The sequence below is a fragment of the Bacillus rossius genome, chromosome 7, assembly GCF_032445375.1.
Source record: "Bacillus rossius redtenbacheri isolate Brsri chromosome 7, Brsri_v3, whole genome shotgun sequence".
In the NCBI taxonomy this organism is placed as follows: domain Eukaryota; kingdom Metazoa; phylum Arthropoda; class Insecta; order Phasmatodea; family Bacillidae; genus Bacillus; species Bacillus rossius.
Genome location: NC_086335.1, coordinates 67,953,373 through 67,969,033, shown reverse-complemented (window position 1 = coordinate 67,969,033; position 15,661 = coordinate 67,953,373). Strand labels below are relative to the sequence as shown.

General features: G+C 40.0%; 1 protein-coding gene across 3 annotated transcripts in view; it reads right to left on the bottom strand.

The window, feature by feature from the left end:
- LOC134534282 (ubiquitin carboxyl-terminal hydrolase 36) overlaps positions 1-15,661 on the bottom strand; it is a 36,049-nt gene that overhangs the window by 6,512 nt on the left and 13,876 nt on the right. The window contains exons 7-11 of one of the 3 annotated variants that reach the window (XM_063372593.1): positions 14,981-15,212; positions 14,208-14,427; positions 12,669-12,822; positions 7,883-8,066; positions 2,639-3,163 (exon numbers count right to left, since the gene is read on the bottom strand). In XM_063372593.1, the coding sequence (XP_063228663.1) occupies positions 2,639-3,163; positions 7,883-8,066; positions 12,669-12,822; positions 14,208-14,427; positions 14,981-15,212 (1,315 nt within the window). Of the gene's footprint in view, positions 1-2,638; positions 3,164-7,840; positions 8,067-12,663; positions 12,823-14,207; positions 14,428-14,980; positions 15,213-15,661 lie in introns of those variants that run through there. The other 2 variants (XM_063372594.1, XM_063372595.1) reach the window with 2 other exon arrangements.

The window sequence follows — 15,661 nt, the reverse complement described above, 5'->3', positions numbered from 1 at the left end:
AAATTTGGTTAAAATATTTAAACTTTGAAAGAAAAATAATGTGTTTTCAATCATGCAGCTAACCTAACCTAACCAACCAACATTTCATTTCAATTCCTATTCGCCTTTTTTCCCAGAGCCTGCTACTCTACATATTTATGAAGAAAATTTTTTTGAACCACAAAATATCATAAAATCTAATCAATTTCACGAAAAAATTATTATTATATTTTCTCTAATGCTGTTAAACCAAATTACTAATTAAATAAATGAGCTTGAATTCCCATATTAAAACCCTATTTAATCATGTGATGATGTTAGTTGCACCAGGTAAACTGTATTTTACTTCAGCAATATTATTATAAACACAATTTATGCTAATTTCAATTGATGTCAAAAAACTTTTTTTTTTTGAGTCGCAACATCTGTTTTGTCATAGATATGTACAGAAAGTAAGCTGCTATTTTTTCAAATGGTATTAGAGCGACTGTTACTAATGATTTAGACACCATTGAAACTATGGTATTTTCTTTAAATGACCATCGCATCTGTTTTGTGGTGTCGTAGTTCATGGTTGAAATTTTTTTTCCTACTACTGGTACGTGCGATGAAACAAAAACAAATACATAATTTCAAGTTTGAAATGTTACAAATATGCTGATTTTTTAATTATTCACACAATTTTCCTGCCACAGTTTGGCGAGACAGTGGTGAAAAAACTCTGAATACTTAATGCAAGTTTAAAATATTTATTATTAAAAATATTTTTTGATTACAAAATCCCTATTAAAAATAAAAAATTTGTATTCATATCACAAAAATTACCACCTCAACAGTGAACATTGGTATAAGACAAAACCCACGAGGTGTGTTATGTCAAATATTCATAAACAAATGAATATTCATTATTTCAAATGTTAGTATTTGAGGTTGAATCAAATACAATTAAGCTACTCGTACTCAACAATTTGAATATACGCACAGGCCTAACCAGCACACATCCAGTGCAAACACATTTCACACAGCATCACTCCTACTTACAATTACAGGCACGCCCTAACACACGATACTATCTCGGTTGATGAAATAAACTGCTTGCACATGAAGAAAGTAAATATTCACTATACACTTCACTACACAAGCAGTGTCAGATGGGTCTCAGTACAACTCAAGAATTCTGGTAACTAATTCAAAATGGCTTTGCTGCACGATGGAAAGTTGATTCACAGTAAATTAACAAATTCGGGGGTCCTGCTATAGACCTTCTTACACCTCACGACGCTCACTGGGCATCCTTCCTAAACTGCTACAGCATCTCTAGCTGAGCTACTCACGTGTGTTCCGACTTAAAAAAAAATCCATCATCATCATAATTTTGAACCAATGCAATGGGTAATCCTGATTTTATTTTCATCTTGAAACACAGTTATTTGAATCACAGGTGAAAAAGTCTCATGTTCAAACAAAATATTTTTCACACAATAAAAATTATAGCTCAGTCCAACTAATCAGTTTTTTTTTTCTTAAACTGTTATGTAATAAATGAGTAATCTAATAATTTTGCACTTAAAAAATTTTTTTTTTTTAAAGTTTGTGCTGATCTAAACTACATAACATTACGCTGCCTGCTTAATATTAAAGCCCCTGGCACAATGAGCAGTGCTAACCACTGCTTCCCATCTGTCTTGCATTTGACTAGTTCATGCCATTCGTAATGACGAACAGTATGCACGGTGCTGACCGGCATGCTGACCAAATTAAAACTAACCAATTCCATTGCATGGTTCTGCCCTGTCGATCTGCTGCAGATCAACAGTCCCGTTGTCAGGCTGATTAGCCAATCAGAGACCTAATCACCAATGGCAGATAGTCGGAACTGCATCCACTCACTATGCTAGGGATCAGGGCACCTGAACACAGAAGGAACTTCATGTGCTTGAGTTTCAAGAACCACTTCAATTTTTTTTAAAAAATTTTTTTTAATATGTGATAGCATCAAGAACTAGACCTAATGAAAGTTTATAATTAGGTATTGTAGGAACTCTGGACAACTCTCAGAACTAAATAAATTCTGCCACAAGCTCACTATGTAAGACGTTCACCACTCCATGCAACCAAAATATACTTTCTCCTATATGATATGACCGCTTTACATCAAACAGACAACAACCTGTCAAACAGCACCGACAAAGCTAAGCACTATCTGCAAAGTATCGGACATACAAATGGCGACTCAGCAACACAGGTGACAATGGAACACACACATGCGGTCAAATTAAATAATTAAGACCCCTGCCAAAACCTACAAAATCAAGGGAACACAATCTCGAAAATATCCATCCCTTCAAAACCACTGGTGCCTCTGCAAATTCAACATTTTTCTAGTTTCATTCAATAAATGCTCATTATCAAAAATATGTCTGAACTTTGAAGAAAGACAACATGTTAAAATATATATTAAAAGTATATTATAAGTTAAAACCATTTTATAAAAGCCAAACAGGATATTTAATAAACTTGAAAAAAAAAATGTGCGAGATTCAAAATCATGGCCAAAAGCGCCAGGGCATCGCACACAACACACGTTACGAACATTTAGCACTACCAAATGTTACACCAAAACCAGTTAAAATATCAACTCAACAAGTGTGTAACTTACTTTTTCTTTTTCTTCACTTTTTTGTCCTTTCCCCCATCTTTTGTACTTGAATCCAAATCCGAGACCAAATCTACTTGCGATCCATTTTTTGGAGCAATCGATGCATCCACCTTGGCCGGTGCCCGAGGGGGCTGCCGTTTCGAAACGTCATTAGAAAAATGTTTGCCGGCGAGAAGCCGGGTTGCAGACGCCACCGTGGGCTCGGAGGGCTGGCCCGCGTCGCACACGCTCCACCCCGCGGTCGAGCTGGCAACGCTGTGGCCGCTGCCCTCGCTGTGAACCGAGGGGCTGTGCAGGGACGCGTCCGTCACCTGCCAGCTCGAGCCGCCACACTGCACCTCCTCTACGCTACTCGTGTGTTTCCTGGGGCGCGCGGGGGGCCCGCAGTCCAGGCACGGCGCGTCGCTGCCGCTCGAGTCGTCCGAATCGTACGGCACGAGGCTGGACGGCCGGCAGAGCTGGGCGGGCCGGCACACTTTGCCATTCCTAACGTGCCGGGGCTGAAGTTCGAATGCGACTTGGCCCCTGCAACACGCAACACAGGCTAATGCCTTGCCCGCCCGCCGGCTGCTCCCCCTCCCCCCCCCCTACGCCCGACACCGCTGCTGGGCCCGAGCTCAATCCGCGACTCTCCCGCCGAGAGGAACACAATGAGCCGACCTCTCATGGTGTAATCTGAGTATCACACTATCATAGAGTACCTCAGCAATCATGTACTTCTTCTAATGAAACCAGTTAAAACCAAACTGACTAGTTCATGTGATTGAAACAGGGCCCTAGATTATGATGCATCTAAAATATTTATTAATGCGAAAATTATTTTATACGCCTTCCCTTTCTAAAGTGAAGGCCTTTACAATATTTAGGAAAGAAGTTTTTCTGCATAAATAATAGAGGCTTCAAAAAAAATTTCCAACTGTCCCAAGATTCTCATGTGAACCAGCATGTATTATTCAATTTTTTTCAGATATATTTCAAGAATATCTTATAAATTGTTATTTATAAAAGAACTAAAAAATCAAACAACTGCCTATATTTCTGCTGTTTACACACTAACTAGCTGGATACAGTTCTCGCCTTGTGAACAGAAAACCCAAGGCAAAACCATGAACTAAAAGCTAAAGAAATGGGTACTTCTAGAAAATGAGTACTGAGCATGAAAACAACATATGTCATTGTTTTAAGCACATAAAGTATTGGAAAAGTTTGACAGAAGAATAGACGTGTGAAATAGGACATTACTGTGAGGAACTCTCATTATTATTATTAATATTATTGTTGTTGAACAACGAAACTTATACCTGAGGTTCTATCATGCATAGACACCTGAAATAAAGGTATTATCTTGATCAAAAATTATTATAGTTTTCCTTAAAATTACAAGATTTTCTCTTAAAAAATAGGTGTTATGTTTTGTATACATTTTTTTCCTGCTTTGAGAATCTTGTTTTGTTACGAAACATTATTCTGATAAACAATAATTTTTTTTAAGTACCAAATTCTATCTGAACCACAAAAATTCCACAAAATTTTAACACATTCTTTATACAAATTTTTAGGCAATATTTTATGGAAGATATCTTTCAAAGTAACTTATTAAAGGACTTTCCACATTTCAGCATATGCTATTTTTTTTTATCTTATTTCACTTAATCATGCATTATTCATGTCTATACCCTTTCTCTCTACCCCAAAACCAGATGTATCAAGTGAATTAAATTAAGGTAATAATATGGTGTTACATGGATGGAAATAATTATACTTATAAATTGGTACATGCATACATAAGAATCTTTGCAGGTCCACTGAACCAGTAGGTTAGGTATTAATAGAAGTAAATCATTAAAATAGGAAAAAAAAACAATAATGTGCACATGAGATGTTTGGTTAATCATACCAAGTCCTTCCATACAATGGAGCTTGTTCATCTCACAAGTTAAGGACAGAAAACATCTTACCACACACATCACAACACTAAATATTATAATGTTATAATATTATACACATCAGTCAAATATTCTAGTAGCCTTTAGCTCAGCGTGTCGATAATTCTCAGCAATATCCGTTTTATAACTTAAGTGGGAATACTTTAGACGTGAGCTCGGGCAAAGCATCTGTGTCCTGAATCAACCCACCCACAAGTGCTACAACCAACGCAGGACACTCATCCAAGGCCAAGCCAAACGCTGGCCATCCATTGGTTGACAAACTTACCAACCAGCGGCTCTCTCGCAGCATCTCTGCCAACTTGCACCATCTCAAGAACACAGAACAAACTCTTTGGACATACTACAACTCAAGCCAGGCTCAACACACCAATTGGGATGGAACCTATCTCGCAGGAAAAAAAAAAAAGATTCGACTAATCCAGACCTTCTTACTGTATACTGAATTGAACAGCAAATTTTGCAAACAATAACTCCAGCCGAACTAATCTTTAACTTCACAAGTTTAAACATCCACGAAAGACATGCCAACACTACCACAAGTAGTTGGTTATGAAAACTTGCAGCTACCATTCATGTACCATCAAGGGCCTTGTTTAACGTTCATAAAAAAAATGCACAAAATTAAAAACTTCCCACGAAGCCTCCATACGACTGACTACCAGCAATAACATCAAGTCAAGCGGAGTAACTTCATTCACCCACATACTTTGGAACCATGTCCTGGACTCAACACACGTCAGAATTTTGGGACAAAATGACAAGACCATACAATCAAGAGGATGATAGGTAACTATCCGGAAGCACAGGGAGGATCCATAAAACATCAATAACAGCCTAACAGTGATAACCACCACCACACCAACTTCTGTACCATTACTGCGGGGAGTTCATAGAACCCACAGTCACCGGTGCCAGTAAAACCCATGCGTGGTACAGCTTTTACACCCCAGAGACTATTTCCTGGAGCGGAATCAACAGGTCAACAATCTCCAAAACAAGTTTCTAACTTGTAAGCAATTAACATGAGAAAATGTAAGTTACATAGAGTAATTTTTTTGTGTTATGCTTCAAGACTGTCTTAATTTTGCTTGCTAGTAAATAAGGTATACTGTGGATAGTCTCATGACTACTTTTTTACTGCACTGAAAGGTTTACTTACCATTGTTTCCAGCATATTAGACAAGATCAATTTTCAATAATCAAGTCTAAAAAAATAATTTGTACCTTCATGTGAGACATGAAGCAAATTACTGCTTTTACTTGGAACTAGTGTTCAATTGCTCATCCACATGAAATCTAAAATTATAATATGAATAATGCAAATTCTGTTGGGTTGAAGGTGAAACACAATTTTATACTTTTTTTAAATCACTTACACAAAAATCCTTAATAAAAAAAACTCACATTATATATTTGCATTTTTATGACTATCTCGAGAAAATTATCTCAAAAAACGGTGCATCTTAGAAGAAAAAATGCATTGGACTAAACTCGTTGCAAATTTAATAAGGAACAAAAAATTCTGTTCTATAATTTTTGTATCTTTAACTATTTTATTTTTACTGAAAAAACCTCCATATTCCTTGCTGTGTGTACTTCTTGAACTTCCACTGTTAACGTCACGCCCTCCTGAATGCTCTCAGCTACCTACACACTCTGCCTCTAAACTGTGTCACTTGTGCAACTTGTAACCACCTCCTGAACCTGAATGGTTGCAGATGGGAGAGAGAGTGAGTGCTAAAGGAGTTGTTCGCGGAGTCCCTCCCACTTCATCTCTCTCTCTGCTTTCCTTTTGTCCTCCTCTTCCTTCAACCTCACACCCTGGTGACTACACTATTGCCAAATTTTTGACTTTTACTTTTTATATGCTTGATTTCTAACTACTGCTTTGCTTCTGCAGCGGTAAATTTTTTAAAATTCATATCTGCAGCTTGCTGTTTGAAAAGAAGCCCTGTAACTCACCTGACGAAAGTGGCACCTGAGAAGCTCTCAGAAACAGAGCTACACCAGGAAGAAGCCAGTGTTTAAGTACTGACTACGCTGTCTTTTGATGACAAAACTTAACATCGACAGGATTCACCTGCACCTTTACCACAGTAAAACCCAGTAAATATGTTTTTCAAGGGACTGAAGGATAAAAAAATAATTAGTATCAGGAAAAACTTCTTAGCTGGGAAAAGGAATTTTTTTTTCTCCTTCTTATTATGTTAAAAGTATACATGAATAAACTGAAAAATGTTAATGTTATCTCATGATAACTAGGGCCTAAAGCTATAAAACAACAAAAAGTTTAAATTTATTATTGAAAAAGTTCATTTTACTTGTATATATGGTTGAATAAAACACATATAAAGTTGTGTTTGAAAAAGTAATAACATATCAAATAGAAATTCTAATTTTTCATTTAGTCTCACTTTTAGTTGATACTATAGTACAAGTAAATAAATACTAAAAAATAAAAATATATTTTGTATCAACCTAAAATAAATTTACAACGAAAACCGTGACCCGAAAGTGAGACGGAACTAAAGTAGCGTACACAAGTTATTTATATGCAATAGGTTTTAGTTTAATTTTTGTTTTAGAATTGTAAGTTATCAAACAAAAGTACACAAAAAATAAAAAAATCTTGCTTTTAAGGGAAAAAAAACCTTCCCTTTTTCATGTCTCTACGTATTGAGTATATCTGTGGCGTGGAAACCATAATGTGCCCAGACATCAAATTGAGAGCAGCATCATTATGCTTCCAGCCAACTTTAGGTTAGTAAGTTAATAGTCAAATATATACCTACTCAGTAAGTGCTTGTTTGTGGTTAATTGATTCAGATCAGCCAAGCATACTTGCAGGTGACTCTCAAGTTGACAAAATAACATCGTAAAAGAGTTAATATTGCAGATTAAATGTAAGCTGAATTATGTGGTCAAATTTTGAAAACCAAAAGCAAACAAGCTCAAACAGCTATTACATTAATCTTTTTAAATTAAAAGCTTGGAGTTATGGAATGACATATTGTGGTTGGGCAAGATTGTGCTTTTGTGAAAGAAAACGGTAAGCGGCCCAAGACGAGCAGCGACTTTGAAATTTTCAAACTTGCATAAATTCTTGTCTTACATGCCGGAAAATACAATACATATATATAAAAAAAAAGACAGTGTGCTCACATTTTTATATAACAACTGCCAGAGTTCAAAGTCTTAACGCACCAAGTCTCCGCACCCTGACGCCCGTACGCAGTAAATAAGGACAACACGCTCATGTTCAAGGTTCATGCTTTATTGGCCAGGAGTGACAAACCTATTGGCGAGGGGCGGCAGAGTGCCGGAGGTCTCCGGCTTGCTGGGGCCGACGCGCTGGCTCGCCGCGGGGGGCGTGCCCAGCAGGGGCTGTGTCCGGCCGTGCACCGGGACGATGTCCGTGCTCGGCTTGGGGTTGGTCGGCCTCACAGGTGGGACCGGCGGCCGGGCCGGTAACCGGGGGCCTGCGGACACACGGACCGCCTTCAGGGTCAGGCACGTCACTCGGCCCCACCACACACTCGCCGTGTTTCATCGCACTATCGCTGCACATCTTACACTGGAATCGAGTTCCGAAAGTACGGGTGCCATATACAAGAGTTGAAGTAAAGTAATTCATAAAAACAAACACCTATTGCACGGAAAGTACATTTCATTAAAAAGAAGAGTATAAAAAATTACCACCTTAGTTTTTTTTTTTTTTTATTATATATATATGTATTTAATCATACCTCTAAAGCGATGCCCAAAAAATTTTTGTTCAATATCTAAACTGGGATCTAGCTGTATTCAACTGTTTAATCTCAAATCAGGAGATGTTCTTCTACTTGTAAAGTGCTCATATTCTTTCTCAAATAAACAGGAGTATCCTTACATGGTGGCTTGCCTGTAATTATCAGCTGATAATCAGTTTTTTTTAATCTTAATAATACAATTACTAGTGTACCAAATCCTAAATTACCATTTTATAAAATATGTATTAGTAAAGCATCGCGTTAACAAACTTCAGGATAATATACACTTCACTATAACGAACATCTCCTACGGTCCCGCCATAACGCAATGCAATCATACGTAAATTATTTTCAACCATACTAATTTTCTAGAAATATTTTGCGAGAGGTTTACAAAATATATTCACGTTAACGAACACAATATACAGCGAAACCCCTTATTTACGTTACCGTTATTTACGTTTTCCCGTTATTTGCACTATATTCTTCAGGTCCCGTTTGGTTCCCATATAGTCCAATACAATACTTTCCCGCGAATTACGTCTCAAAAATCGAATCAATCCCGCTATTTACGTCAGGTAACAACCATAAACAACCAGAAAATACCGTGGAGCTAGTAGGCAATGAACATTTTAAATAGCAAAATATACATATTTTATAACATGAAAAGTTGCTTTTATTTCTAAACATGTAATAATTTAAGCCTAGGCGTGTAAAAGTACGAGTAATTATAGCAGGAGACAATCTAAAATGCACGAGGGAAAAACGTAAACTCATGAATGTACAAACATGGCTGCTTGTAAGTTCTGATACTGTATTTATGTCACAACTTAGCCGAAATACTGGTACGAGACATAAACTTCACAAGATAAAATGAGCGGTGTCTTGGTAACTGTTTTATACGTCTTTTATAATTTGGGAAGTATTGTACAGTTGACGCCATATTTTTTAAACTAACCATTTATTTCTGGGGATTGTAAATAATTAATTATTGGTATCAAGACATCATGATAAACGTAAACTTGAACATGTCACGGCAGCGAGAAAACTGGTGCGTATACCAATAAACTGGTATTAGAACTGGATAAAATTGGTACACAGGAGGTGGAGCTTATATTTTTTTCCGCTAAGCTCGCATCTATTGGTTGGCGGCTGATGGCGTCATGAGTCTGGGCGGATCATAGAGTGCGCATGCGCCGCCGCGTCGTTACAGCAGCTGACCGAGTACAATGACCTTTCTCCGCGTTTGGCGCGCTATTGACGGTAAATATTCATCAATTTGCGGCCTTTTCTTAAAAATTTTTTTACTGTGAGCAATGTGTATGTAGCCCGTATTTGTTATAAACCCTGCCGGTTGCAACTGTATTTATAATTTGGAGAGGCAAATAATCTCCTTGAACAGCCTAAAAAGCAAGCAGAAGAAAATTTCAAATTTATTTTTTAGGATGTAATCAGAAAAACATTTTGGCTTTCATTCTTTTTTTATTTTTGTCAAATGTGGTAAATTAATAATTGATTAAATACTAAAGTAAAATTTGTTGTTAGTGTGTTTGTACCTGCATTGTAGTATGTGCTATTAAACAAAAGGAAAAAAATTCTAAATAAGGTAAACTGTACTCCTTTTTATACTTTTCCCTTTATTTACACTTTCCCGCTTTTTACACTTTTTTACTTTGTCCCCATGAAAAGTGCAAATAAGGGGTTTTGCTGTATACGCTGGATAATCATCATAAATACTTCCGTCACAAAATTTCGTTATGAAATGATAACGAAACGTAACAAGCAAAACAATACGGCACACAATGACAGCAGAACACATCAATTAGGCAACAGCGCTATTAATATCTAACGTCTTTTGTTGACGCGCCTACAGTGCTCCCACGTCTAGCATCTGCCGCCACCTTGCATTGGCGCGCCTGCAGCGCTTTTACTTCTAGCATCCGCCGCTGAAGGCCATTTTCCGTTGCGGATGTTTTGTATACACCATTACGTAATATCCGTGTTGTGTGTTTTTATTTCACACCCGCAATACGAAACGTGTTACGTAAATTGTAAAGTATTGTGTGAGTTTCAAGTTTGTGATTTTTTTGTTGACGTTTTCAAATTGTTTTGGCAAAATGTTGCAGAGAAAGCGGAAATCAATTGATATGAAAACGAAACTAGCTATAATTAAAGCAGTAGACGACGGAAAGAAGAAAACCAACATCGCGACAGAATTTGGAATCGCGAAATATACTTTGTCCACAATTTTAAATCAGCGGTCTGAAATTATGAAACATGATTTTTTATCCCACAGCCGAAAACGTATTTCAGCGGCACCGTATGAAGTCCTGGAGAAGCGATTGTTTGACTGGTTGATGCAGTCAAGAGCATCAAACATACCAGTAGCTGGGAATGTCTTGGAGGAGAAGGCACTCGAAGAAGCCCTAAAATTGGGATTTGACAACTTTCAAGCTTCAGGTGGGTGGCTACACAGATTTAGGGCAAGGTACAACTTGAGTACCCTGAAAGTGTCTGATGAAGCTGCTGCTGTTGATGTCACTGTACAGGAGAAATGGCAAGCCGAACTGTATTCTCTGATTTCCGGTTAAGAGAAGAAAGACATTTTCAATGCTGATGAGGCGGGAATATTTTTTAATATCCTACCTGATAGAACTTTGGAGGTTAGGGGTCAAACATGCCATGGAGGCAAAAGAAGCAAAGAACGTTCCACAGTGCTTTTTTTTGTAAACAGAGATGGTTCTCAAAAAATGGAACCAATAGTTGTTGGTAAATTTGCTAAACCACAGTGTTTCAAAAATAAAAAAACACTTGCCATGCAAGTATAGGAACAACAAGAACTCTTGGATGATCTCATCATTGTTTCAAGAGTGGCGTGGCTCAACAGATTTTACTCAAGGATGGGTGTGCAAAACCGGAAGGTAATGTTGTTTATTGACCACTGTGCTGCCCATAATGCTAATTTTGCTGCTCTAAGGAACATCAAAGTGGTTTTCCTTCCACCAAATTGCACCAGTACATTACAACCACTTGATCAGGGCATCATAGCACAGGTGAAACGAAATTATAAAAGACAACTGGTGCAGTTTCTTCTGCGACAGATGGATTGTGGTAAAGAAGCAAGTGCTTTAAAGTGGAACATTTTGCAAGCTATCCACAGACTTTGTTCGGCATGGAGCCGAATCAAGCCTAGCGCTGTTGTAAATTGTTTTTCCAAGGCAGGGTTCCCTGCAAGCTCAAGTGGAGATGACTGTATTGATGATGCAGATGAATGTGAAGCTGAATGGGTGGAAGTACTTAGCTGCCAGTCATCATTCAATGATTTTTCCAACATTGATAATCAGCTGACAACATGTCCTCCTGTATCAGATGAGACAACTTCAGAGTGTGACGAGGAGACCGCCCAGGCAAACGAAGATGAGGAGAATGATAAGGAAGAGGTTGAGCTCAAGCGGCCTCGGAGAGAAGAAATTTGTGCTGCACTAGATGTGTTGGAGAGGCTTAACATCCACAAATTTATCTCACCACATACATAACATCTCTCAACACTAACAACTCATATACAAAAGGAGCAGACTAGAATTAGTAATGCTCAGTATTTGCTATTCCCAGGAGACGTACACACTCTCTCTACTATCCATATTTTGACACCAAAAGAACACGGCCCGAACTTATTATTTGCTGATTTTTTTATCTATTTATCTCTCATGAACTTATATTTACAAATTCCTCAATCAACAGGGACATAAAATATTTTTAATAAAATATTCACTCTACAAAAAAATAAAATGTCCATACACATCACTACATGTTACTGCTGCTGCAGGAGCTGGCTACAGTGCCTATTGATCATCTAGTGAAACAAGGTCACTTGTTTGTGGTCAGTAAGCACTGATGAGTTGTGTTGAAAAAAAAATATATATGTAATTTAAAAGGACCTACCGTATCTTTAATCTAATACAAATAAATGTGACGGTTAATTTAAGAACCAATTTTTTTTAAAACCGGATCTAAACAGAAATCATTTAAAAAAGGTAGAACTGACATACGATTAGTATCTAAAAATAAGCAATCATTTGCTATCTTAAATCAAAACTAAACAATTTTAATTTGTCACAAGGTAACATTACATAATAAGTATTTTCTAACTACACTTTGTTTTATTAATACCACTTTTTTTTTAAATCAACAACCTACTTAAAATCTCAGCAATATCCGAGGCCGTGTCATGGACCGGTTCGCAGCCAGTTAACGCACTCGCCACAATCGGCGTCAGCCTGCCTTCACGGCAGAGCACGAAGGAGCCAGGCCAGGACTGCACATTCACCTCACCATTGGTGTGCGCGCCCAGCGGGACGGGGGCGGGGGCAGTCGCGGCGGCCGGCTTCGAGCTCCCGGGCGTGCTGCGGTGCGGACTGCGCTCCATTTCGTAGATGATGATGTAGGCGTTGGCTTCCAGCGCGGCCGCCAGCGAGATGGGTCGCACCTGCAACACAGGCCGCTTGCTCTTGGCACGGCAGTCCCTCGACACTACACACGTAATAATAATTACTGAAACAACAAAAAAACCTAAACAAAAAGGATAAATGGTATTATTATTTTCCATCATGGCGAATATCATACCTATTATATTGTTACGAGGCTGCTAGCCAGCCAGCCAGCCTGTGGGAATCTTAGGGAAACCCTGTCTCCTCCTGGAACTGACGTGACGTAGGTAGCCCCCACCCCCTCCTCCGCGACGAACACGACAGGGCAAACCCCACAAACTACCGTACAGCAGGACATATTCAACAGCGCAGGGTCACATTAACCCGACGAGTCTTGGCGTTTCAAGGTGACGCAGCAGCACTGAGCCGGGCAGCTGCCAGCAGCCGGGCGCTAGCAGGGACGGGCGACCAGCACCGAAGGTGGGAAGTGGGGGTGAGATGAGGGAAAGGAAGAGAGGGGGAGGGAGAGAAAGTAATATAGATGGAAGAAGATAGAGGGAGAAAGAGGTAGACATAAAAGAGAGAGGGAGACTGAAGGGAATATAGAGGGAGAGGTTGAGAGAGGAAGAGAGGAGAGGAAGAGAGGAGAGGAGGATCGAGAGAGACAGAGAGAAGGAAAGGAAGATGGAGAGTGTGAGAGGGAGATATAGAGAGGGAGGGAGAAGAGAGAGAAAGGGGGAGGGAGATAGAGAAAGAGGGCCCACGGAATCAATGTGCAAGTAGCTGCGTGTGACATGCATCAACATTATTATTTCCCATGTTAAAAGTGGCCCAAAAAACTTGTTAAGTATAAAACAATGTTTTTTTTGTTTGTTTTTTTTAAATATTGAAATCAATTATTCATTAGGAAATTACAGTTTACTTATCTTACTGACATTGGTACCTTTGGATGGTGGCACGGGCATGCGACAAGCAAGTACTACGGCGACCATAGCTATCGGTACATTACGTTAGTCCCGTCTCACGTTTGGGTCACAGTTTTTGTCGTCAGTTTATTTCAAGTTGATACAAAATATAATTTTGTTTTGTAATATTTGTTTCCTAGTCATATGGTGTCAACTAAATGTTAGATTAAAAGCAAAATACGAATATATGTTTGATGTGTAGAATCTATTTCTGAAATTAATTTAAACATAACCTAAAAAATTTTGTAATTTTTTATTCAAACATAAAATAAATAAAAGCACATAGTATTAATTTTTTAAATAAGATTTTGAAACTTTTTTCTTATGTTATATTTTTTTGGGCACGGCTTGAGTATCAATGGTATATCAGCAGGCTAGTATGCATCAAATTTTTCTGCACTGTAAAGTAAATAAGGGATTTTGCTGTCATGTAAAAAAAGGTTCCGCTGTGCGAGGCACGGCAGCCCAGAGGCACTCACGGAGCTGTCGTCGAAGTGGTAGAAGTGGCCGGACGAGGTCTGGGCTATCGCCGTGTAGTGGCCGCAGTTGATGGAGGTGCCCATGTGGTTGACCATGGCCACCAGGCGGTACGTGAGGGGCTGGCCCTTGCTAGCGGACTGCGGGCAGAGGAAGCGCGTGAGGTCCAGGTGCTGCGAGAACGACACGTGCTTGTTGATCTTGCCGCCCATGATGCTGAACCTGCGTGCACGCACAAACACACACGTGCGCACACGCTCATCAGCCGCTCCTGAAGCGTCCGTCTGCTATTTAGCATGGATTAGCGACGTGTGGACTTTTCTCCGATATCTCGGTTCGGTTCCAGCTCTTAAAAAATTGGTTCTCGGTTCTCAAAGTTAGGTTCACTTCCCGCACAATTTTCGAGTCACAACGAAGAACCAGAATGCCCTAGTAAAAATGGCGTGCTTTTTCAGCACAACTCATCGGTAGGGGACCGGAAAAAATTTGCGGGTTCAATGGCCTCTAGGACGGACTCCATACCTAGTTCTACGTACACTCGGATCAAATGTCGCCCTTCTCATTGGCTGCTGTCTTGTGGAGGTGTCCCAACAGCCAGCGGCCTGTGATTCGACACAGCTACGGTCGGGTGTTTCTCGCCGGCCCGGAGTCATCCAGGTGGGGTTGTGAGCCAATAGCAGAGGCAGCACCGAGGTGTATAACTATATGAATTTCGGGCTTTCGTGAAATGAATCAGCGAATTTTTCCGGTCTCCGCTCGTCAGTGCCCCACTCACCTCTTGAGCTGCAGGCACAGCACGAGGGGCGGCTTCTGCACACAGAACTTCTTGGTGGCGGCCACCTTGCGCAGGCAGCGCTCGCAGCGGTACGCGTCGTCGCCGTCCAGCCGCTCCTTGCAGAAGTACCCCGCCAGCGCGTCGTCCAGCGTGCTGGCCCGCCTCACGTCCAGCAGCAGGTCCTGGAAGTGCTGGAAGGTGGTGGAGACGGCGTGGCACTGCAGGCACTCCACTGCGCACAAGCACCGCGCCGCTGTACCACCCTCGCCACGTGGGTAGTCTCAGCCCACACATCAGCACACCCTCCCAGTGCACTGGGAACACACAGGAGAGTTACTACCGTCACAGTGACCTGGTTGCGCATGCGGCGTGATCCGCATCCATGCCCGTGGGGGCCCCAGGGCGGTAGGGCCACTAGGCTAAGAGCGCTGGGTCAGAAAAGAAAAGGGGAGGGGGGGGTAAACCCCTTGCACGGCATAATCATGTCATAGTGACAACGTTGGAGATGACTTGCTCAACCAAACCACTGCGTTGATTACTGTCATCGCAACTTTGTGTCTTCGGCAAGCTGCACTCTTTTATGAACTCGTGGTTCCCACGAGCGTACAACAAAATATTCCCAAATTTAACGCAACTTTAATAATTCACCAAAACTATTTTTTTACAATTGAAATCAAAGTA